Here is a 24429-nt window from a genome sequence, read left to right as displayed (position 1 = left end):
TCCTTCAACCTTTCTTTGGCCGAAGAACGAGGTTGGAAACAATTGACCTTGCAGCATGTCGAGTTACGCATGGAGACAAGTAGGATTAACGTAAGAATATTCAACTTTTGTTTTACGATTCATATTTATTTAAAGTTTTTTTGTGCTATTTAAAAGTGTTTATCAAATTTTTCCGAATTTTCTCTGTCGATAACTAAGGTAGCAACACAAACCATGGTCTGATTACCTTCAGCTCTAGATACCATGAGCTAAATAGATTAGTCTGTTCTAGTAAATTTCAATCCAAAAGTTTGTATCATAAAAGAATTGATTTTAGTCCAAAATAACAAAAATGTTAAATTATGATCAGGGACGTATAGGCCTATATGTTAAATAGTATATACATCCCTGATTATGATATACTTATCAAGCAGTAGAAACAGTATAGTTAGTATATATGTCCCTGGTAGAAAGAACAAATACGCCTTTTAAAGGAATCATTGGCATGTAATATCATTGGTCAGTTCTGTTAATGTAATACGAAAGCATTACGCTACATGCAGCATCGTTTTGTTGGTTTCCGAAATAAGCTAGGCATGAATAAGCTTTAATTTTAGTAGGCGAATTATACTCTCGTTAAATATTCTTATGCAAATGTAAAGAAAAACATGATTTGAATCATTGTGTGTGTAACTGTATAAATGTTTTGTTTTCAAAGCAAAGGGATGGAATAACGTTTTTAGTAATCTGTGTGTAATTAAAGATTCAGATGAGGTTGTTATTGCATAGTAAATTGAGTAGTGCAGGCGTAATGCATGTGCAAATAGTAAAATTTGCCGGATTCCTCATATGGACATAACTGTGATCGACCGAAGCTGATCACAATTATCTCACCATGACCAGACTACGCTCAGGTCACAGTAAGAATTTGTCCCATATACAGTGTACTTGCAAAGTAGCAGCAGCAAAGCGTATCTCCTTCACGTTGATTTTTAGTTTGTTAGAAATAATCATCAGGTCTGTTGCTCCCAGTCTGAAAACAATTTGGATGGACAACCTGGGAGCTGCCCATTGAAAAAATTGTGTATTTATTTGCACAAAATTACTAAAATTTACTACTGATATCAACTCTTTACTTGCCTCAGACTTTCTTTGGAACATGCTACCAACTTCGGAAAATGAAGTACAGTTGAACTTTGATATTTCGAACACTGATATCTCAAATACAATGGATTGAGTGATTTGTAAGTCCCAACCACTTATTTTTTTAGTATTTTACCTTTGATATCTCGAATACTTGGATATCTCAAAGTTTTTAAACTGCCCCATCTAGTTCGAGATAAGGAAGTTTGACTGTACGTTGAATTCACATTAAGATCGAAAGTCACCGTTTTACATATAAACAATTTGTACCACTTCACTTTGCGGGGCTGGTGTTGGGTTTTACAGACTCAGAGGCAAGTAGAGAGATGACATCAGGAGTAATTTGCTTGAAGAATTTAAATTGCATATAAGTAAGATTAATCAATCAGTCGAAAACTAGCACACGTTTTTGTGCGCAATAATTACACAATTTTTTCAATGGGTGGCACTGTAGCACCCAGGTCGTCCATCTGAATTTTTTCAGACCTGCAACTTAAATATACATTGTGATGAACCAGTTTGATCTGATTACTTCATATGACTGGAAATAATTTTCTAGTTTTCGTGGAAATCTATATTAAGGTGGTATGGGACACTTCCATGTTGTGACTTATTGTTTATCGAAATAGACAATAGAACCAAGTGTAATTATATAAGTAGTTTCTTTCCCAATATTGTCACCTAACAGCGAAGTGCAGTGGGTTAGAGGGCTAACTACGAATCTGTTAAGTCATGAGTTCAAATCCCGCTGTGGGTTTTACAATTTTTACCTCTCCAAATATTTTTAAAGCTTTTTTTTGGTTCAATATCATTTGATTTAAAAATTCTAAACCAGTGAATGTATTTCAATTATAATGAACTGTAATCCACATTAATATCAACAGATATCCCATCCCACCTTAAAATGCCTTAGATTTACTTGTAATAAGTCTGTGAAAAAGCAGAATTTTTATTGTAATAATTTGAAATAAAAAGTGTGTGCTAAAATTTATTTTGCACCAATGTATTAGCACTTGCATTTTGACTAAAATATGCATGTGCCAAATTTTCTCGTTTTACATTACTGTGTAGAATATCATTGTTGGCTTAGGTATGAAATCATATGTATAAATTTTGTATTGAACATAAAGGGAGACTACTTCATCACATACCATATCTCAGACAACTTTTCCCAGGTCACCTCAATTTTGGATTTTATATGCCCATCATTACTCCTATGTTTCAAACACTTTTTATACATTTTATTATAATTATGTTATTTTAATAGCTAATTATTTATATTTTGGGAACTTCAGATATATACAGTATTCTAATGCTTGTGCAAGAGCAGTAAGAAACAGCCTTAAACCAGAACTGAAAGTAGATGCCATGAAGAGAGGTAATTCCATAATAAAGGCCACACGATGGGAAGAGGGAAAACCTGTTCAGGGTAAGTATAGTAGTGCCCAGTATATAGAGTACTGTAGATTCCATATTTTACGCGAGTACTTTATTCCACTTTCTCATCATTTGCTTCAAAATGTGACAATATGAAATCACAAAAGCCAAAATTTTATTATTGTTTAATTTAGTTTTTATCTTCTCAAAATAAAAAGCAAGAAAGAGTTCTTGTGATTTTATTTGGATATAAATTCCTTAGGTTTTACTAGGAATCAACTGTAGTTATCAAATTCTACTGCAGAGGAAGAACATTTTTTTGTTATACAGTAGTTATAACATGTAACATATATTCACTTGTGATCATAAATTTGTTTTTTATATGAAAGTTCATTTACCTACAATGTGATTATAACTCTGAGGCATGATTAATTTTGATATTAATAAGAATCCATGTACCTATAATTTGATTTCTTTGACCAAACAATTGAATTTCTTTTTTCAGGTTCACTTAAAGCTGCCAAAGGAAGTGGATGACACTCTCCTTTAGATGAATATTGTGAAGACAAACATTAGATTTATCACTGTAGTGAAGTTGAAACAGAGTGAAATGTTAACAATAAATTTCATATTTTGAAAACAGTCTTATTTCTTATAGGTAACAAAAAAGAAATCTAAAACAATTGATAATGTACAAGTCAAATGTAATTCATGCTGGTCAGGTTCATTTCAGTAATATGATTATCAACCCTTCTTTAATGCATTTGTAGTTTAGTTGCTTTTTAGAATGCAAAATGAAAATGCAAAACACTTAAGGTCAATTTTAACTCACTTTTAGTCAAATGTTCATATTTTTCACTTCTGCTCTGAAACTACTGAGCCAATCTTGAATTAATTTGGTGTTTGGATTTTGAATTGAAGAAATCACCTCTATTACTAGTTACTATTACTAATATTTCGTTGATCTGGGTTACACAGTTATATTTTGCAAACAACAAATTGTCCTCAGTTTATTTTGCTTTCTTTTATAAATACCAGCTAGAATTCATAATATATCTACAATTATTGGAAAAGAATTTGGCAGGTCCTGGTTTTACATAGGTTATCTTCATTCTGACCAATAGATGTATTGTTTTTTCACACAAAAAATTTTTAAGTGTGAAAGCAGTAATTTGTAAAATTGATATAATTTTTTTTTTTTTACAAACAGAACTGGTACGAGAGTGGGGTTGCAATGGGGTCCATGTAATGGGATATAAACAAAATTTAATAAGAAAATATTTACATCTACCAAGTATGATTTCCTCTATTTCTTACGGAAACTTATAGTTAATTCATAGCTCTATAGAAACAGCCAGACTGAAATCTTCATGCCCCGTTTATCGATTGGTCAAAATCTACAGCAGCTGAAACTAAGAAGAAATTGACAGGTCTGAAATTGACACACCCTGCTTATTGATTGGTCTAAACTTACGGCGACCTACAAAATATCACGGACTGCACGAAATAATCATGATGCCAGACTCAAAGTCTCACAGGAGACGATTTGGCCGTTTCTTTTAGCTAACGTACTTATGTACATTAACAGTAAGTTAGTGAATTTTACTAACTTTTCACAATCAAATTATTAATTAGTTAAAAGAATTTCACATAAACAATAAAATGCTTTCTTTGATGATTCATGTGGGTTATGAAGGTAGCGATCATTGCAGAAAAATTTTTACATAACACGCTAACGCGGGTTATGTATTTTTTTTGCAATGTCGCTACCTTCATATCCCAAATGAATCCCCAAAGAAAGCAGTTTATTGTTTAAATGATTGCTGTTTTATGTAAAAATCAATCGGAGGAAATGTACTTGATATTGTAGTTAAAGCAAGTTAGCAACATAAGTAACATAAGCTGTTATTTAATTTTATTATCAAGTAAATAAAATGACAACTTTTAAAGTAAATAAAAATACAAGAAAATTAATTTGTATACGTCTTTATCTTTCAACAGAACACATAAATAAATTCAATAGATCAACAACAAATTAACATATACACTGAATGCCTACATATAATCATAATATATCATAGATAAACAATATAGTAATACATAGTTTGGCACGATTTATGGCATATATAGAATTAAAAAACAGAAAATCTACATGTTTATACACATGTACATTTAATATAATTAAATTGTATATATATATATTTCTAGAAAATGGCAGCCACACAGAACCTTCCTTTTCAGCACTTGCTGACAATAATTTAATAAAATACTTAAGTGTTTAATTTACAGGCAAGCTAGCTGCCTTAAAAGACCAAACATTGGTCATAAATAACAAGTTTTCCTCTTTCGAGGATAAATAAATGCCCCCTTGCTTCACGCTGAAAAATGTAAAAATATAAGTAAATATTAATTACAATAGCCCTAGCTCATATGATAAAATAGTACAAAAATACATATTGTGTAAATTATGGAATGATAAAATATCATGAGAAAACATTTGAAATACAAACATTTTTGGTATTTAAAAATTTGTAAGATATGGAAAATATAAACTAGCTGATATATTTGAAGAGTTTTGAATTAATTTGTGGCCATTCTGTTAAAGCAATATGAGCTGCAATTTTCATGTTGAATTTTTTTTTACGAAAATGTTATTTCATACTAAAATGACAAAAATATCATGGTTTTTAGATATCTTTTAGCCATATTTTTGTGTGAAAAGGCCGATAACAAGCCTTAATTGGAGCATAATTGAATTATTGTCGTCCTGTAAAACAATTGATTTGCTATATATTCCTTAGAAGAGAAATCTTTCCTCTGGCAAAAATTAATGATTTTTTCAAACCTTATTTATCATAAAAGTTTTAAGTTATGTGCAGACTTATCATACTAGCAGCTTTTTGCAACAAAATAAAATTCCAAAAAATACAGCTCATATTGCTTTAAACCATATTACTTTGCTTTGTGGAAGTTTTTGCATATACAATGTACATTCAAAAATTACTCCCACTCAAACATTGCTGCAGTTAAATTTTTTTTTAAATGTAACAGCTTAAAAAATTATACACATTTTAAAGCACAATTAAAATATTTGCATATGAAATATAAAAATGTTAAAGGTGATCCTTTTTGTGTTGGAAGCATACATGTATTGTTTGCAAAGGAATGAGAAGATGAATCAGAATGCACTGAAATAAATTGAAAACTAACAATCAAATATAATACATGTACTTCAACATTACCCTGACTTTTGATCAATACTTATTGTAAGTGCTATGTATGTCTGTTCAGAATATTATTTAGTTTCCCTAGGTTTGCTTTGGCTAATTGGTTTCCAGGGTCTTGTTTCAGGACTAGCTCATAATGGTACTTTGCCTTGCTGTATTTTCTCTAGAAATAGAATGCAAAGTATATCATTAATTAAAACAATTAATTACTAAGCAAGTACCAGAGTAATCAGAGTTAGAATGTGAAGCACATGACTCAGTGGTCAAAGGCATTAGGCCAGAAACCCAAAGGTCGCTGGTTCAAACCCTACTTTGGTCAACTGATGTGTGTTGTGCACTTAGACAAGGCACTTTATCTACATTGTCTCAGTCTACCCAGCCGATATTGGTTACTTATGCTGGTAGTTAACCTGAGATGGACTGGTGTCCTATCTAGGGGGAGTCAATGGCTCTCATCTGCTCAGCACCAAGAAAACCAGGGATAAGCACCAGCTTATGCACTTCATGACTCGGAGAAGGATTAGAGCAAACTTCTATGGAATGAACAAGCTAAGCTTTCCCAATAAATACTATTCCATACCTGTAGATGTAGGATGGTTCCTATGTTGAGATGAGCATCCTTTTGTAGAGGATTTATTTTTATGGTTTCATTGTAGCTCTGAAATTATAAGAGAGTTTAATATTTGATAGAATGTAAGATACCAATCCCAGAAACATTTCCAGAAATACTTTTACTACATGAAGTACATATGCAGATGCATGGTAAATGACGACACAGTAGTTTTAAATTACCGGTAAGTTAAAATCTGTCAGTGCTTTTGACTGATGTTTATATGTGAACACAATTTTATAGACGATGTTTTCCAAAAATGTTCATTTCTTCTGGATTTCACTAGTACACACATTTTCTTAAAGATCTTTGCCCTTTTTTAAATTTTTTTTTTTACTAATTTGATCAAAATAAATTCCAGAGTGAGTTGAGTTCGACCTTAAATTTGCCTATGTGTACCTGTAAAGCTTCATCATATCTCTTCAAGTCCTTATAATGATTGGCCTGCTGGAAAAACAGTGTCTCTAGTTTGTGCCTGTTGTTCTCTGTCAGAGTTATCCTGATGGCATCTCTCAAGTAATCCAAAGCCTACAGATACAAACATCATTCAGAAGCTCTGTTTCACAATTTTTATATACAGCAAAGTTCAAATATAGCAGATGAGTTTATAGCTATGACAAATATTTATTTTATTTTTTAATAGTCCTTAATATTACTGCTATAAAATATTTTAAACCCTCAAAGTGGTAAATATGAATACATTCTTTTCATTGGGATAAAGAATCATATCACAATATTGGTTTGTAATATTATGAAATTCATTATAGGGAAGTTCTGCTGACAATGTAGCTGAGTTATCTCCCATTGCCTGTTACCTGTGAGTGTTTGGCCTGCAGTCCTAGGACATTGGACATCTGTACCAAAGCGTCAGAATTCTGTGGATTTCTTTGTAATACCTGAGTTAAAATCTCCTTCGCTCTCTCTGATTCTCCCATGTTTCCAAGTATCTGAGCCTACACAATACATTATCACAATCACTAAAAGAGTCTATGCATCTATGATTATAAATTGACCAGCCATACAAAAATAAGACTTCTATATTAAATGTGAGAGGTAAACACATATACTCTACTTACATAGTGAACAAGGGACTCTGCATTATCGGGGGCCAATTTTTGGATTTCTTCATACATGTTTATGGAATCTGACACTCTCCCCAAATGAAAATACACAAGTCCGAGAGTATCTAATGCTGGAACACTGCGGCTTATCAATAGCGATCTGAAATTCACCATCTCCTTCACTTTTCTTGTTGACTTAAGTACCAGTACATATTATCATATACAATGAAAATTAACTAATCAATAATTTGAATTGTCTCAGAACTGAAATATACCTGGTGAGTATTTCCTCTGCCTCGTGGTATTTGCCGAGTTGTTTGAGAGCATCTCCTGCACTGACCATGGCCATCCACTGGCCCGAGTCTGTAAGGAACGACCTCCTGAACAACCTCACGGCCCTCTCAAGGTCACCTGAAATAATTTATAGAATCAGTCAACCATGAGAGCCTCCAATACCTAACCAGTGCCCATCATTAAGTATCAGAGCACAAATCTCAAAATCCATATACAAATTGTGACCATATACCAATTGTGACATTAATTTCTGTTCTAATCTGCACAAAATTGTGATAAAGACATTAATACTAATCCTTATTACAATTGTACATAGTAATGTTCATGTACTTAAACCTTACTACCCTCACCTCTTTTCTGCCAGTATTTCCCATAGTAATACAAGGCCTCTGCATTCCTAGGGTCTTTCTGTAGGGCTCTCTGATAGAACTTCTCAGCCAGAGTCAAGTCACCCTCCTCCATAGTGACCCAAGCCTTCACAATAATGGCGTCCAGGTTTTCTGGATCTTGGTCCAGGACTTTGTCAATCCATTTCTTACCTCTTTGGTACTGACCTCTTGTACTAAAATACAGCACAAATGCAAACCTTCAACAAGTGTGTAATTTCTTTTACACATGTACTGTAATTAATTACCAATGATATTATTATTCTAAATTCTTCTTGTGAGCTAAATATTTTGTTTGAAATTAATTAAATCCTACAAAAAACTTCCATAAAAAGGGTTTCCAAAATTTAAAGACATTTCAATGAAAAGTCAATGTCACCTACACTTCAGACATTAAGAAATAAAATGTGCAAATGAGTAAAAGTAAAATTTCTGAGAATATTCACATGAGAGATGTTCCAAGGTTGATCATCGCACCCTTGTGATCCGGAGTTATCTTCAGTGCTGCCTCGTAGTGAACTTCTGCTGCAACCGTGTCATTGAGAAGGGTTCCCAGATTATTGTGAGCACTAGGCAAGTGTGGGTACAGGCTGTAGTGATAAATATAGTCTGGTATACTACTATTACTTATTAGGTTAGTTACTGACTCACTACGGAAATATATTGGGTTGATCAATCTCATAGATGGCGAGGCGAAGCCTCGCCATCTATGAGATTGATCAACCCAATATTTTTCCGTAGTGAGTCAGTAACTAACCTAATAAGTGTTTTGTTTTCCCGAGGACTATCAAACGACATATTTATTCACAAATAGCGATGATCTACGTAAAGCCATGTATACTGGTATACAAGATGCCTAACATCTCGTCCAATTTAACTCATTTAAACTCTTCAAAATTTTCAATCTCACCTTTCAAATATTCTTTAAAAATCTTTGCTTCACCCATGTTTACTTACAATGTTTTGTTGCTATTCAATTTTAAATGTTTTCTCCCTTTCCTCTGCAGAGATTTGAGCAAATTTCGACGCTGCCATTTTGTTCTGCTCCAGACAAAACAATGTGACGTCAATATTCTAAGGGCAACTACTCTAATTTTAAAGAATTTTAAAGGGCAACTACTCCAAATACTTTAAGAACTTACGGCATGCGGTTTATGTATTAAGTACTATGAAATGTCGAAATGAGTAAGCGAAGCGTCGACCAATGACGGCCATATTGCCTAATATTATTTCTCACCGAACAAATATAGAGATATATGAGGCAATCACGTGCTACGTTTAAACCACTGAAAATGTGACATTTCAGTCCAAGGAAAAACAAATGCTAATGTATATTACAAGATAATTCTATAATGCTTCTCACAGATAAAATCAAAGTTTCACTTCCCTACAAACTTTAATGAAGGGAGAGTTTGTCCATTGAATACTGGACTCAAAATGTACCTTAGAGCAGTTTGGTAGTGAGTTTTGGCTGACTCTACCTCCCCTATATCCTTGAGATAGTTGGCATAGTTGTAGTGAGTTTTTGCATTGTGTGGAAGAGTTCTTACACCAGAGCTAGAAATAAGATACTCATGTTAGCAAATACTTAAAAGGATCATGGGATCAGAAATAATGTGCTGTAACCTTAAAAACTGTCGCTCAACAAATGTTTTCTATGATCATTTTAGACTTGTAACAGTTCATGGTTGCTTATTTGTCAATAAATGTACTAAACTTCCATGCAAAATGAGATGCTCTTACACAAAAAGGGTCTCTCTTGACCTCCAAACTCTGTTTTGGCTCATGGTTTTGGTTGCCATGACTACCAGAAAACTTGCAAAAAGGAAAACCAACATGTTTTTTCTTTGAGGAAAACTTTTCAATAAAAGATCCGCACCATATCCTACTAAAATGCAGAATCCAGCACTACAAAAAAGAAAGCAATTAAGATAATTTATCCTCAGCATCAGAGTGGACATTACATGTCTACCTTATACTCATCCAAATTAAATTGACGATCATTTTCAGTGCTGCAATATCCATAAGAGTCTTTTTGTGTTTTTGAAATTCTATATATCAGCAACAAAATACTGGTATACATGTATTTCAGAAGAGATACTTTTCCATCCCTCATAAAAATTATGTTCTAGCATTACATCTCATATTTCTGATAGATTAATTCCATTTTTGCTGTTGTCAGATTAAATGCTCAAGTTTTTGTTGTCATGTATACAGATTTAAATGAGATTCATTTCTGGTACCACGGTACAACAGGCCAGGTAATGATCAGATGACAGGAAATGCTGGGCCCTAACCTCTATTTGTAAAATTATACTCAATTTTTTTCTACCTTTTCTTTATTTTCATCTACCAAACATATTTTTAAGGAGGAAGCACTGTCTGACTAATTTGTTTGTTGAAAACTTGAGATTTAAATGTCACTACATGCCCAGATACCTTAAAACATTGTCTGACATATAATGGGTAATTGATGGAAAACTCTCACAGGTTGTTGTTAATGATATCAGACAATATACCTTGGCAAGTATAAAACCCTCTCTGCCACAACAAAGCCCACAGGGAACAGAAGATTAGATGCTGGGATGAAGGGCAGGCCGTAAAGTAGAACACCAGATATCACTGCTGAGTTAGGCTCCTCTGTCTACAAAAATCAAAGAAATCAAAAATTAAACTGAAGAATTGCAGCTCCTGCAGTAATTTAAATTGTGTCATTGTAGAGACCATATGGTGAAACAACATGTACCAAACAGCCAACATGTATAATTTGCAGTGAGTAGATATCAAATAGTATAATACAATAATTGAAACAATTTCCTTCATTTTATTTACTCTAATCAAATCTTAACTCATTGAGTAAAATATCTCTAAATTTCAGAACCTTTGCATCTTTCCAGCATCTTAGCAACAAAAGTAGTAGAGCAATAGACAATGACACTGTTGCTAGGTTACGAAAATCCAACAAACTCTCCACCAATGGAATACTTCCTATCTGCCAATCATAACACAGCTGTGATGGAAACAACAGCAGCCAAATGTTGAAGAACCAAAGGAAGCCATAGGTTGAGATTCTGAAAGTAAAATGATTTATTTCATGAACATGCATTTCCAAATACGAAATGCTCACTGTCATTACATCATGATACATGACAAAAGCCACAAACATAAGAATATCAGGGAATCACTCAGAATTATGAATGCAAAATGAATATACTTATTGTACTATAAAAGCTTAAATCATCTGGCCCCGCCATCACCAACTTTCCTCAAGTCAATACACAGCCTCAAGTCTGAGCTTTTACCTCAAGTTTATGCACTTTTCTTTTCAAGATTTGAGTTGAGGATTCAGTTGAGTGATTTGAAAATTTTGGTGGTGGTGGAGCCTGTTCATACTAACAAAACCTCTAAGCAGAAGATGTACACATTTTGTACCTTGTCCTATCTTGTTTACTGTTTCGGTTTTTTATTGGGAGTTGATTTTTAATCAACTCTCCTATGCAGTCACTCGGACAAACCGAAAGTGAAACAGTGTTTGGACCTCAGCACAAATCATTGCTCCTGACAAGACTTAGTTCTTGAAAATAATTGATGAATTCGATGTAATGTATGCTAAAGCATTGTTTTTCAAGGAAACTTATTTACAAATACCTTAAAAATAGTCAGATTTTAAATGGTACGAACAATTTAAATATTTTTTGTAGTCGTACGTATTCCTACGCAAGAGTTCAATATAGTCTCGTTCAACTCGACGCTCGGCTGTCTCCGTAAACCCTTGTCTGAGATTTACGGTGTCAGCCGAGCGTTTGGTTGAACGAGACTAGAGTTCAATATTGATTGGATCCATACAATTTTCGAGAAATATTTCTACCACTGATACATAGTTTGATTGAATTAATTTTATCTTTAAATATTATTTAACATGATTCATATATGGAGGTTTCTCGACATTCTAGTCGAAAAAGTTCAAAAATTCATATTATAAAAATATGCGTAAATCAAATTACAAACTACGTATACATGTACTTGTCATGCAAAATAACATATCATTGATTTTAAAATAAATAAACATCGACAAAATCAACTCCCGTCAGTTCTTCAGTACTTTGATTATTCATTATTTTCCATATCCATGCTCTCTCTGATACATGGTAATCTTCCTGTCTAACTACAGATATACTAAGGACAACATGGTCTGATAAGTTCAGGCCAATACCTGTATTTACACCTGTTTTAATACCAGGGTTTTTCATCACTTAATTTTTCATTGAAATAAGGACCCATACTGTGATGTTTTCTGGAGCAAAAACATGAACTGATGAATGACACTTAAGAAGAATTAGCCCCACACAAGTCTGACAGACATTTTAGCATATAATTAACATATTAAATCTCTATAAATCTCCAATAGAAAAGTCTTACGTAAACACAAAAAAAAACATCAAAGGTACCGTATTAAAACTATAAAGGTAAATTTCTGAAAAGCTTTTTTTATAGGTGTACCTGTGTCATATTGTTTTACCCGTCTTCACACAAGGTTAATGTTCAGGTGAAAACACAGATGCACAAAGTTTACTCATGCATACAGACTTAACAACGCTTTAATTAATTTTATGAAAACAGGGCACATTTGCAAGTCAGATTGTATTTTTTTGCGTCTTTTGAAAATAAGACTTTGGGGGAAAATCTTGTCAAGTTTACAAATGAATGCACCTTGTAAGTAATGAGGAGGAAAATGAGGCTGGATTGTCCTGGTGTAGAAAGGTTGGGAGTTCCCTTCTCATTATCCACAGACGAAGCGACAAAATTAGCAGTCCCTACAATCAAATCAAACATAAAATTGATACTCTTAAAACAAATAATTAACAAATACAAATTCTGCTTTTAGTTATTGGGTTCTATACTTGCCATTCCTGCCACAAAGATGAATCTACACACAAATGGCTTTATTTTATTCCAAGATCTGAAATATAAAAAACAATATACCGGTAAACATATTCTATATTATAGTACAGAGGGCCCCGCTTCATATAATACCAATTTAATATTATTGCCCGATTAATCTGACTAATAGTTTTTCATAACCCTTTCTTTTTACATCAGTCACTATAAATAAATTTTATTTGTTTATGATTGATGTTGTACCATTTCCATCAAATTTAATGTGTCATTATTTTTTTTCTAAAAGGTCTTCATGAAGATATATATATATAAATGTAACTTTTACTGTATTATCAGAATACATATCACAGTTCCAGTTTAGAGGACACTTATAACCTGAGAAAATGGACTTCAGAGGACAGATAATGAATACCTATACTGTTGAATCAGTCTACTGTAGAATACAGCATCAAATAGGACACAGACAGAAAGGACCATAATGCCTTGCTCCTTGCACAGCATGGAGACTGTTGCCATGGATACACTGACAGCCATCAGGGACCAGTGTTTGGTGGCAGGTGCCCCTCTATCCCATGGCCGTTTATCCACCTCTAAGCTCCTTAAAAGCCACAAAAAATATCAATTTTATACTAAAATGAATTGCTAAGAATTATGTTGTTTTACGTGCTCATACACTGAAATTTTAAGAGTTTTAAGATAGCTAAGGGGGCAGATACATACAAAAAAATAACTGTGAAGGATATATTATCCACAAACTTTAATCCACTTCCAAAATCTACTTGAGATTTTCATTTTAGTGTTTGAAATGCAATAATTAACCAAATTATAAGGACTAAAAGTTCAGTTCATTACTTAACACAAAAAGCAGACAATGGATGCACATCAATATGCATCAAACTTAGTGATTAATGTCATATACACTGAGAGACGAGGAGGGGGAGTCATTCATCAAAACCTTTCCAGGCTGATGGATAAAGTGACAAAATGAGAAAAAGTAAACTCTAAAAACTTATTCATGTAATATTATGAGAGTTTCTTAGCTGGCTGAACCAGAACAAATGATGAGAGGTGATAGGTGTAGAAATGCAAAGCTTATCAGCACTACGCATCGGATCAGAAAGATGGATACAGTCGATACATAATTGTCATTGTATCAGGCATAGCCTTTAAAGCCTTAGTTGATGGGTTATATAATAAAACTGCAATAAAGTCTCTAATTGTTGGGTGCAGCTTTAACATCATTCATATGCATGTAGCAGTTCAATGCAATTCGTAGGTAATAGCTGAATAGGACCTTGAAAATGATTTATGTAGACACCCTAGAAAGTCTGAGTTTTCTATCACCTACCTGAAGTAGGAAATAAATGATAGCAGGAAGAAGATACCAGCCAGGACATCGGCTCGTCCGACGATTCCAGACACCTGCAAAACAATAACAGTGATCTAATGTAATGTACTGCACTGAGAGGAACAGTTAACTATAGCAGAAACATAAGCTAGCCATTAACTACAGCAAAAAGACACAGCTGACAACAACAAATACAGCGACTACAGCAAAAAGAGAATTATTTAACTACAGCAAGACAGTAAAATAAACTGTTGACAGATTCAAATATTTACCCAGTAAACAGTTCACTACAGAAAAGAGAGTCAAATACTGCAAACAGAGTAGAGTTATAGTACACATTTATAGCACAGAAAGTTAAGTACATGTATAGCAAGAGAGAAACAGTTCACTACAGCATCGGGAAAACCCCCAAGCTATTTACAGCAGAGGAAGAACTATTGAAAGAGATTTAAATTCAATTTAAACAGTTTATTATTGCAAAAGCAGTTTAAAAGTGCAAAGAAACAACAGTTAAATTATAGGAAACACAGTCATCTTCTCCAATAAACAAGGAGAGACATGCAGTAATATTATTCTGAAGAAAGAGATCATAAATGAAAATATACATGAGCTTGAAAACTGACAGTTAATTATTGAAATTTAACTGGTAATTACACCAAATGGAGCAATAGGAATGAAAGCTACACATTACAGGGTAATAGTTTCCTACTGGAAACATCAACAGTTGCCTGATGTACACTGTTAACATTTACTGCAAATTCAGCTACCAGTTGCCTACTACAATCTGAGTATACATTTACCATTTACGTAATGCAAAAAGAGCATCAGATACCCATTGCTAAAAAATACATCACCAACTGGGATTTAAATTGAAATATTTTTACATGTTGTGAAAAAACTGAAATAATCTTCCCCCGAGTGAATCTGGATTGGCTACATGTGGGTGGGCAGCTTTATTTTCAAGCAGGGATTTTGCGGAGTGTACAGTATAAGACTGGTATAACTATAAATATTTAAAAAGACCAAATTGGTTTTTTTTTTAATTTTACATCAGACCCTGAGATAAATCTAATTTGAAATATAGTGATGGTAATATTTTTCATTGTGCTGTGTAAGTTTGACTTGGATAGAATCGTGAATTTTGTCATCAAAGACAAGCAACAGGCATTTCTCTCTCTCTCTCTCTCTCTCTCTCCCTCTCTCTCTCTCTCTCAGTTCTTCTCTGTGGTGTTAAAGACACTCTTGTCCCCCAAACTACTACCGGTATATGACAAATCATAAATATTCATAAATACAGCAATTCAAGCATTATTGCATTAAGCGCTTTTACCATAAATGTACCTGCACACTGGTATCCATCAATTAAGAATTCTATGCTGATGGTTGCTGACTTGCTGATTTCATAAAATTTGTAAAAACTTATAACACTTCAAGTTAATAAAATCCTTATCTGAGCTTTCAATTATCATAAATTTGTATTTACACAACAAGGGATTCTCTTTTTTCCCCGTAAGGTATTTGTCATTAAAAAAAGCATCATCTTGTTGAGAATGGGGTATGCTACCAAAAGATAGGAGGCCTTGTAAGATTTTACTTGCTGACTCAACAGGATCCCTGTTGAAATAGGACCTGCTTTTTTTTTATCATACAGAAATCTTATGATAATGTTTGGAGATTTTGGAGACTAGGGATGAAAACAGAGCCACAGTGTCTCCGATTTATGTCTATGGCTTAATGACTCACAAGTTTACATATATGGCAGAACAAAATGTGACTTAAGATTAGAACCTGTTCACATAACGGTCAACGTTTTTAAAGAATTACTTGATAAAGTAATCGGCTGCTTTTAAAAGTCAAAATAATGTTTTAGTTTCCTTTTCTTTCATTTTAAAATCCCCAAAGAAGTTTCTACTTAATCTTGTCTTTCCTTGGTTAAATAACAACTGATTTAGGCAAACTACAATCTGACAGTGGAAAATCAATAACATTCACTGTTCCTTTTGGTATAGAAAGATTAATGTTAAAAATCTACCCCATCAACACATTTATCCCTTTTCATTGAGTTAATTTTAAATTCACTGGTATTTTGTTCTCATCATAAATTTTTTTTAGTTTAGAATGCAAAATTAATTAATGACTTCACACACTTATTATAAGAAACCTGATCATTAGCTCCGAGATGCCGAGATTTAAACACTCTGATTAACATGCTTCTTTTTATTAAAACTAATAATAAAATTTGATTAAGGACCAGATTATTGATAATTTGAATTAGGTTTACATGCATGTTTTGTAAAAATGAAACTAAAATAGATATAGGATCAGATTATTGATAACTTGAGACTAGTGTATTTTTATTCGCGCTGTATATTGGTATTTTGATACCGACCCTGATTGATATTCATAGCATGTTCCAATAAGGTACATTTCATTCAATGGCCGCATCCTTTCACATCAGTGTACTCAAACAGATATCAAAATGGAATCCCACTGACAGGATTTCTATGACGAGGGTATTAAATAAGCACCCAGTCGGAAGAACGGCTATAAGGATTTCACAACGAATGAGCATAAAATTAAAATCATCACTTTCATTTTTGCCTTGATTCATAAAAAGCTTTTCAGGTTGCGTTCCTTCTTTACAAAATAAATCTTCCGAATGCATTAACTCTGCATTAAAACTCATCAGAAGATCAATTCATTGTGATGGGATTAGGAGAGAGGAGTATAAATATTTATAGAGACGAATCAAGGCTGGGACATTCAGTGCCGTACCGTAACAGTACCACAGAATTAACACCAATAACACATAGATTGTGGCCTAAAAACAGGCAAAATAGATCAAATCTACGCATCTATATAACTTTTTTAGTTAAGGTTTGCTTTTTTTCAACCTGCCAGCCAACACTCAACAATGTTTTGGGAAAAGGGTCGTTTTATTTTAAGTGCTACTGGTTCTTTCAACATGAAACACAATTTCCCAGCATTTTTCTTGATTTAAAAACAAAATTTCTTCTACAAATATTTTATATATTTTCATGGTTTATTGCATGAATCCATTATTTTTTCCTTTCATTTATCCTTGCTTACCAACCACGGTGTTGTTCCTGGGTTTTTTTAGCTGATATAGCTCAGTGCTAGATTGCTTTATATGCAAGGCTATCATTTAGGTCCTGATTGCAATAAACCTAATAGGACCCAAAGATATAAAAAGGAATTGTTCAATTCCTGATTCTTACAGGTCATTCTTTAGAGACCTTAAAATCTGAGGTCCTATAGGTCCTTTATAACATACTATCTGAATAGAATACAAATCTTTCACCATTTGAATGCTCAGAAAGAGAGAGAGAGAGAGAGAGAGAGAGAGAGAGAGAGACTTACTGCCTCAGTATGGATAGGGTGAACTGCAAACAGAAGACCAGACATCAGACAGCACTGGGCAGGGAGACGGAAAATTGTCTGACAGACATAGGTCAACATCAAGGTCATTACAGCATGGAGGCAGACATTGACAACATGGAAGCTGTAGGGAGATCCCAGACCAAGATGGTGGTTCAACCTGGAAATATAGTAATCCGTTTACATGCAGGTTCCATATAGCAAAGAGAATTAAGAGGTTGCACTTTACCCTGAAAATAAACTAATCCATGAACATGCAGGTTCCATATTAGCTTTCTGAAAACACCTTACAATATTAACAGATTCTGCTCAAATTATGACAAATTCAATATATATAATGCCATACATTGAATTTTAATTTTGAAGGTTTGGATCTCTTATATCTACTGGTATATACTGAGCACATTTTATGGAAAATAGACCATTTAATTTTTGTCAGAAAGAGGACAGGGGTAAGTTCCTAACAGAGCATATTGGATATGAAAATGAAGCAAGTTACTAGCATACTGTACACATGTATCAAGCCAAACTTCCATTTTTTAAAAAGTTGTTAATTTTGCATTTAATGTTTGAACTGCATTGATTGATCTTCAAAGGTTCTAAGATCTCAAAAATTCATCTTGCAAAACATTTAACAGAAAAACAAACAGACATTATGTACTAAAAAGTTTTATTCGCCAATATACAAATATTTACCAAGACATCGAGACATTGGTACAGTCTGTTCATGCCTTATCACTTAAAAGACAATATAGCTGTTGCGTACAGCAACTTAGATTGAAATCCTACATTGTAAATTATTCATGTACAAATTCCATTCGTGGAGTGGTTTTCTTTGTAAGTGTATTAGTAATGGACTAATGGACTCTAACTAACAGGTCCCGTTGATGGTAACCTATTAAAGTTTAATGAATTATTTATAACGCTTGAAGAACTTAATTCAAAAGGTTATACCCCAACCGATAGACAATATGATCTTGCACACTTAGGTTCAGGCCAATAGAAAATGACAAGAAGTATATAAAGTTCATGCATGTAAGGATAATACTTTGTAATATCTTATTCTTTTATAAACATTTGTAAGACAATTTCCACAACATCAAAAAAATCCGATGTCACACTGATCATAAAGTCAAGGAATAAGCTGACAGCTGATTACAATGTCAAATATGAGCCTGTTTTATTCAGATTATCAAATGATATATCTGTCATGAATGTATTAACCCATTGATAAGCCACCACAAACCCTGAAGTGCTCACTGTAATCGGTTTAAATTACTTAATACTTGTACTGCTGTTTTGTGGTTTGCGTCTTTTCTACAGATATTACATAACTCATAAAGCTTCAATGCACTCATGCTTTTTTTTTTATTGAAAAGCCAGGACAAAGTTGAAACACTTGAGCCTGAAGCATTAGTAATGTTCATTTCTAGAACTTATTTTTTTCTCACAGCTGAAATTATTTTGATTTATGTGATCCTTGAAATTACATTTTGATCTGGTTCATCAGATTTCAATTGATATCTTTATATACATGTTTATTGAGATTCATTATCAATGCAAATGTTTTTAACTTTTATTTCATTTTTATTCAGGTTTTATTTTTCTATTTCTAGCATGTTATATGACATACAGGTACTCATTGTTCAACTGTCATATATTTGCACACCCTGGGCAATTTATGAACCTGTTGTTCACCACCTTTCATCAGAAACTCAATCAAAAAAGGAAGAAATAGGAATTCTTATTACCAGTAATTATAAATATTGTATAAAAAAAGAAAAAAAAGAAAGCCATAAAATTCTGAATAAATAACAACTGCAACACATGTACAGATTCATAAAATGGAGAGCAGATAATAAAAAATATATAAATGGGCCCACAGGGCATGAAATAATGCCCTGCATAAATGGTACATATGCATAAGGCCATATCAATATACATGTAATTCCTAGCTCGTCGGACACCCAGTGAAAAAAGGAACGAGCGCGCGAGCGATTAGATAATAAAATTATTATTTCTGGTAGCCAAAATTTTTAGGCGGTACATAAATCAATTTGTGCAAATGGTTATATTTTTTTCTACTTGTAAATTAAAACTATTTAAAATGCGAAAATAGAGCAGAAATAGAACAGAAAACAGCGCAGAATTTCCTGGATGCAGGAAATTACAATCATAATATTACATGTATAGATTTATTCAAATACGAGCGCAAGGGGTCCAACAAAGAAGAAATTATATTGGTGTGGCCTAACAACATGAAATGACTGTACATTGCATCCTTGCACTGCTACAAGTTAATAGTACATTAAGAGGGCTGGGAGGTGATTGACATTTTTTGACTTTATTAATCTCATTCTCTTTATAGTTCCAGTATGTATCTTTGCAAGTTTAATAAAAAGTTTTAAGTTTCTTTGAAACTGATCTATGTACACAAAAAAGAATACTGATCTATATACAAACAAAGAATAGTGAGGTCATCTTTTAAGGAAGGTCAAGGTCATATAGAGATTAAACTATTTAATAATCACAATCAAGATGTCTATCTTTGTATGAAGTTTGATTAAAAAACGTAAAAGTTTCTTTCAAAATCATCCACACACCAAATGAAAAGTAATGTCAGGTTTATTGGAAAGATCAAGGTTAATATAAAAATGAGTTTACCTGCTACTAAGAAGTGTAAATCTGTCTTTAGTATGATAAAAGTATTTTGACTAGTCTCTTTGACACTGAATTACAGCAAAACAATGAATCATAAAAGTCAAGGAAGCTAGGCCCTACAAAACAGCAAAGTTTGGAAATTGTGTATATATAGTTTAGTAATTTTCATTTACAGTAAAGGGGAAAGTCAAGGTAAAAAAAATTAAACTCTGTTTAATTGTTCTTCAAGTACATGTACATATATTTGTCTGAAGTTTAATGAAAATATACAGGACAGTTTCTTTAAAACTTAGCTTTAAGCATAGTGTGACATTAACAGAGGGACAAGAGACAGCTAGACACTGTCATACATGGTGGGGCATAGTAAACAATTACTCCTTACTACACTGGACAGGCTCAGGTGTATAATTTTAGAATCATTTTTGTTGTTTTTGATATTATCAGATGTTTTGGGGGAAGACATGTCCAGGCACATAATGCATAAAAATTCAATTATTAACTCTGACAAATGTCAAGAAAATAAACAGACAGGAGTTGATACACAAATGAGGAGTTCAGACCAGAAAATGGCTACAAAAACCATCAAGAACATTAAGGTGTCATTTGAAGATATGCCCAGAATACTTGAAGTTAAATCGGAGATGTTAAATGATCTCCTGGCTTTTAACAAAGACACGATAAGCACGAAGTCAAGACAGCTAGAGACTATGTATAACAATACTGGGATGTAACAGTTTGGCTTAACTATGGATAAATATAACAGGTTGACTAATGCGAGATTATGACATCCTATTATTCTGTGTCAGTTGTATGTCATCGAGGGTATTCTCTAGTTTGATAGCTATCAACTTCATATGAAGTCTGCTTTATCCTCTGAAGACATTTAAACCCAATACTTCTTCAAAAGACGTACAACCTATAAGTATCTCCCTATTTTCCCCTTAATTCTCTGCAGTAAACAATGGTCTTCTGTCAAGATCACAAGAATTACTCTATCATCAAGTGATGGTGAAGCTATTAACAAACAAATAAACAGAAATCAGGGGTATTATATGTACCCTTTTATGGTACGATTATTATCTTGTAAATAAACAGGCTTGCTTGTGGTCAGTCAGTATTACACTGACATACATTTAATAAGTAGAACAGCCAAAGAATCAAGTCTATACATAACAAAGTACTTCATAATTAAAAGAAAACACTGCCCCAGACTGGGAAGTAAATGGACCCCTTCAGAAAGTCTGTACCCACTACTTTATCACTGGCCGATGAAGCAGAGAGGGGCCGCTTGATAAACAGAGCACAGAATTTATAAAAACAGTGCAACAATGTAATTTGTACCTAATGGTCTCAGGCTCAGGAAAAGATTAATCAGATACTTTCTGAGTTTACCTTGATTTATGTTCTTATCCCATGCAAAAAATTCTCTTTTAAAAGGAGATTTAACATTCGATAAGAGTTCGGAAAATTAATAAATAGCAGTAAAGTTTCTGGTTTATGGTGGTATAATGGTTACATGGCAATCAACACAACTCAAGTGAATCCAATTTACTTTTTTGAACAACTTTGTAAATCATAAAACTAAATATTTTGGATCTAAATCGTAATTTCCCCACCTAGTTTGTTTAATCAAACAACAAGTAATACAGGATTAATATATATTAAGAACTTGGTATTCAATTGCAATATTTTCTTTTTCTTAAGAATATTATTACAAAGAATTTGTTGAATTATGGACAAAATAACACCTTTAATTCAAGAACATTATTCAATATAATGCTATTAAAAAGGTCACAATATCTAGCAGACAAAATCCTCTTTCTAAAATCTCTTACGTAACTTTTTTGTCAAAGAACCTCAATTCTTTTGTTAACTGTTCAGACTTTATAGACTGTACGTGTAGTTACATTTTTTTTTTTCACCAAAATAATCAATTATATTTTACCTGCTGGGGCAGAGAGCTAAAAAAACACTAAATGCAAGGAAGTAGTCAAACAAAACATAAAACAGACCGTAATAAAGCCTGTATCAATAACTGATGTTATTGGTATTGGAAAGAAAACGAATATTTGTGTGCTTGCTAAAGAAATGCCTGTTCTTTAACCTTAATAACGTAGCAGTTGTGAAGAGACAATCAATTTTTCTCCTTATCTCTTTCCTTCCTGAATGGAACAGAAGACCATTACAGATCCAATCCATTGTCCTTCATAGCCCTGTTTTTCTAAATTGATCAAGTTCACTTCCCGAGTTGCTCGGCTCTTAATTAGTCCAATACATTACTGACTCTGCCCAACTACATTTTTTGTCTTTTTATTATCCTCTGTTAATTTCTGTCCCATAAATCACAGTGTCCATTGCCTTAGAAATCTCTGCCTGACAGTTTCTATTAACTTTAATAAACCGTATCTCTTATTTTACTTACGGTATGTACTACTTACCTAAAACTAAGCACAGTGACTGGTCTGTAAGATTTATGACTGCGGGGGTCTGACATCGGCTTCCCCCAATAGTCATGACCCCAGATGGACCACAATGAGTTCTTCCCTGTCACATCCCTGTTGTTTTTGATGGCGTACAAATCATCATGCACAAAATCTCCATTCAAAGAATTCAGGTAACAAAGAACAGCTGCAGCAGCAGTCAACAGGCATATGACAAACTTTTCAGGAATTTTAATATATTTTGCATTTTCTGTCATCTTTGACTGATTGCCATTCAATTCCATGTCTCTTATACCTTTCTGATACTCATTCCCCAATAGATGTCATTTTAAACCTTTAAGAACTACACCACATGGATTTAATGGGATCATGTGACTTCATGTTATGATCACATGGTTTGTCTTTAGGCCAATGAAATCCTCCCTCTATCTGTTCATCAGTTCTGTAAACAGATTATCATAAATCATCTGAAAACTTCAATGACTGAATTTGTCACCGTGTGTATAATAATCCACTAGAGCAGTGCACCCATACAGAAAACCCATCCAGAGACACAGATCTGAATATATGAATAACCACACCAAGCAGAACAGATCAAAATAAGCTTCAAATCCTTGAAACAGAAATAAACCTTGTTCCTAGGCTGTGTAGTGTAGAGAGGAGGGGGCATCAGTCTAAACATTTTGTATCCATTTATAACACAGGATTACCGTAAAAATAAGTGTGAAATTTGGATTGATGTGGTTATTCTATCATTTTTATTGCCTTTTGATTAAATCTTTTAATTTATGGTGTATGATATTTTTGATTATAAATCACTACTGCCATGAATTATTTGACAGTAAAGAGCTCATTAGAATATTAAATCACATTTGACATAATTCCGTGAAACAAAGCTAATGAAACTAACCTTAGATGTTCATGAATTAGAAGAAAATACATATCTTGCACATTTATACCATTAGAAAGAACACCTGCTCTGTAAAAGAAAAAGGCGGATCAACATCTAAACTGTATATTCTAATGGTATTTTTCAACAGCTGTAAGGGAAAATGTTGTATTTCTGTGTTGAAGAAAAAGCTGTCAATGACTTACCATTTTTGATGGGTTGCAGCTACATACCCCGGTATATAGCCAGCATCTTTTGTATCTTTCACTCCAAGTAAAACAGGTCAAACAATTCTCACCACAAATAAGGGCCCCACATCAGATTGTAGAATAGCATAAATTAATGTTAGTGCACAGGCCACAAGTACAAATTACTGATGAATGAGAGTCTATTAGGCATGTTCACATCCAAGATTGGAGTTTTTGAATAATGCTACTTTTTGTATAATGCTACAGACCGTATACTGTACAGAATGAGGAGACTAGCTTCCTGTCCTGTAATTATTGATTATATCACAAAAATACATCTATAAAAGAAATTTAAGCTTTATTTTGCCTGCATTTATAGAAGAAATTGTTTTATAAATAACAATTAGGATAGAAATTACTGAGAAGAGAGAGTGAGAGGAGAGAGAGGAGAGAGAGATGGATGTAAGATCCGTTTCCTTTGTCAAATTGTTTTTCATTCATTTAAGGGACACAATAAAATGCAACAC

The 24429-nt window shown here is 33.2% G+C and overlaps 1 protein-coding gene across 2 annotated transcripts; it reads right to left on the bottom strand.

The window, feature by feature from the left end:
- Nucleotides 1-5612: 5612 nt before the first annotated feature.
- LOC128155131 (protein O-mannosyl-transferase TMTC1-like) lies at nt 5613-24106 on the bottom strand. Of its 2 annotated transcripts, XM_052816695.1 has the most exons (19): nt 23921-24106; nt 23736-23804; nt 17706-17883; nt 14325-14398; nt 13389-13574; nt 12983-13037; nt 12788-12891; nt 10959-11148; nt 10597-10721; nt 9821-9985; nt 9521-9634; nt 8524-8667; nt 8042-8253; nt 7673-7808; nt 7413-7557; nt 7152-7289; nt 6736-6864; nt 6307-6384; nt 5613-5889 (listed from the first exon to the last, which is right to left on the bottom strand). In XM_052816695.1, exons 2-19 carry the CDS (start codon nt 23765-23767, stop codon nt 5773-5775), a joined length of 2322 nt encoding a protein of 773 aa, XP_052672655.1. In that variant the 5' UTR covers nt 23768-23804; nt 23921-24106; the 3' UTR covers nt 5613-5772. The 2 variants fall into 2 exon arrangements, with proteins under 2 accessions (XP_052672655.1, XP_052672654.1); XM_052816694.1 differs by lacking the exons at nt 23736-23804; nt 23921-24106 and adding an exon at nt 22823-23245.
- Nucleotides 24107-24429: the final 323 nt, after the last annotated feature.

Source organism: Crassostrea angulata, chromosome 7, assembly GCF_025612915.1.
Source record: "Crassostrea angulata isolate pt1a10 chromosome 7, ASM2561291v2, whole genome shotgun sequence".
Classification (NCBI taxonomy): domain Eukaryota; kingdom Metazoa; phylum Mollusca; class Bivalvia; order Ostreida; family Ostreidae; genus Magallana; species Magallana angulata.
This window is presented reverse-complemented; position numbering and strand designations above follow the sequence as displayed.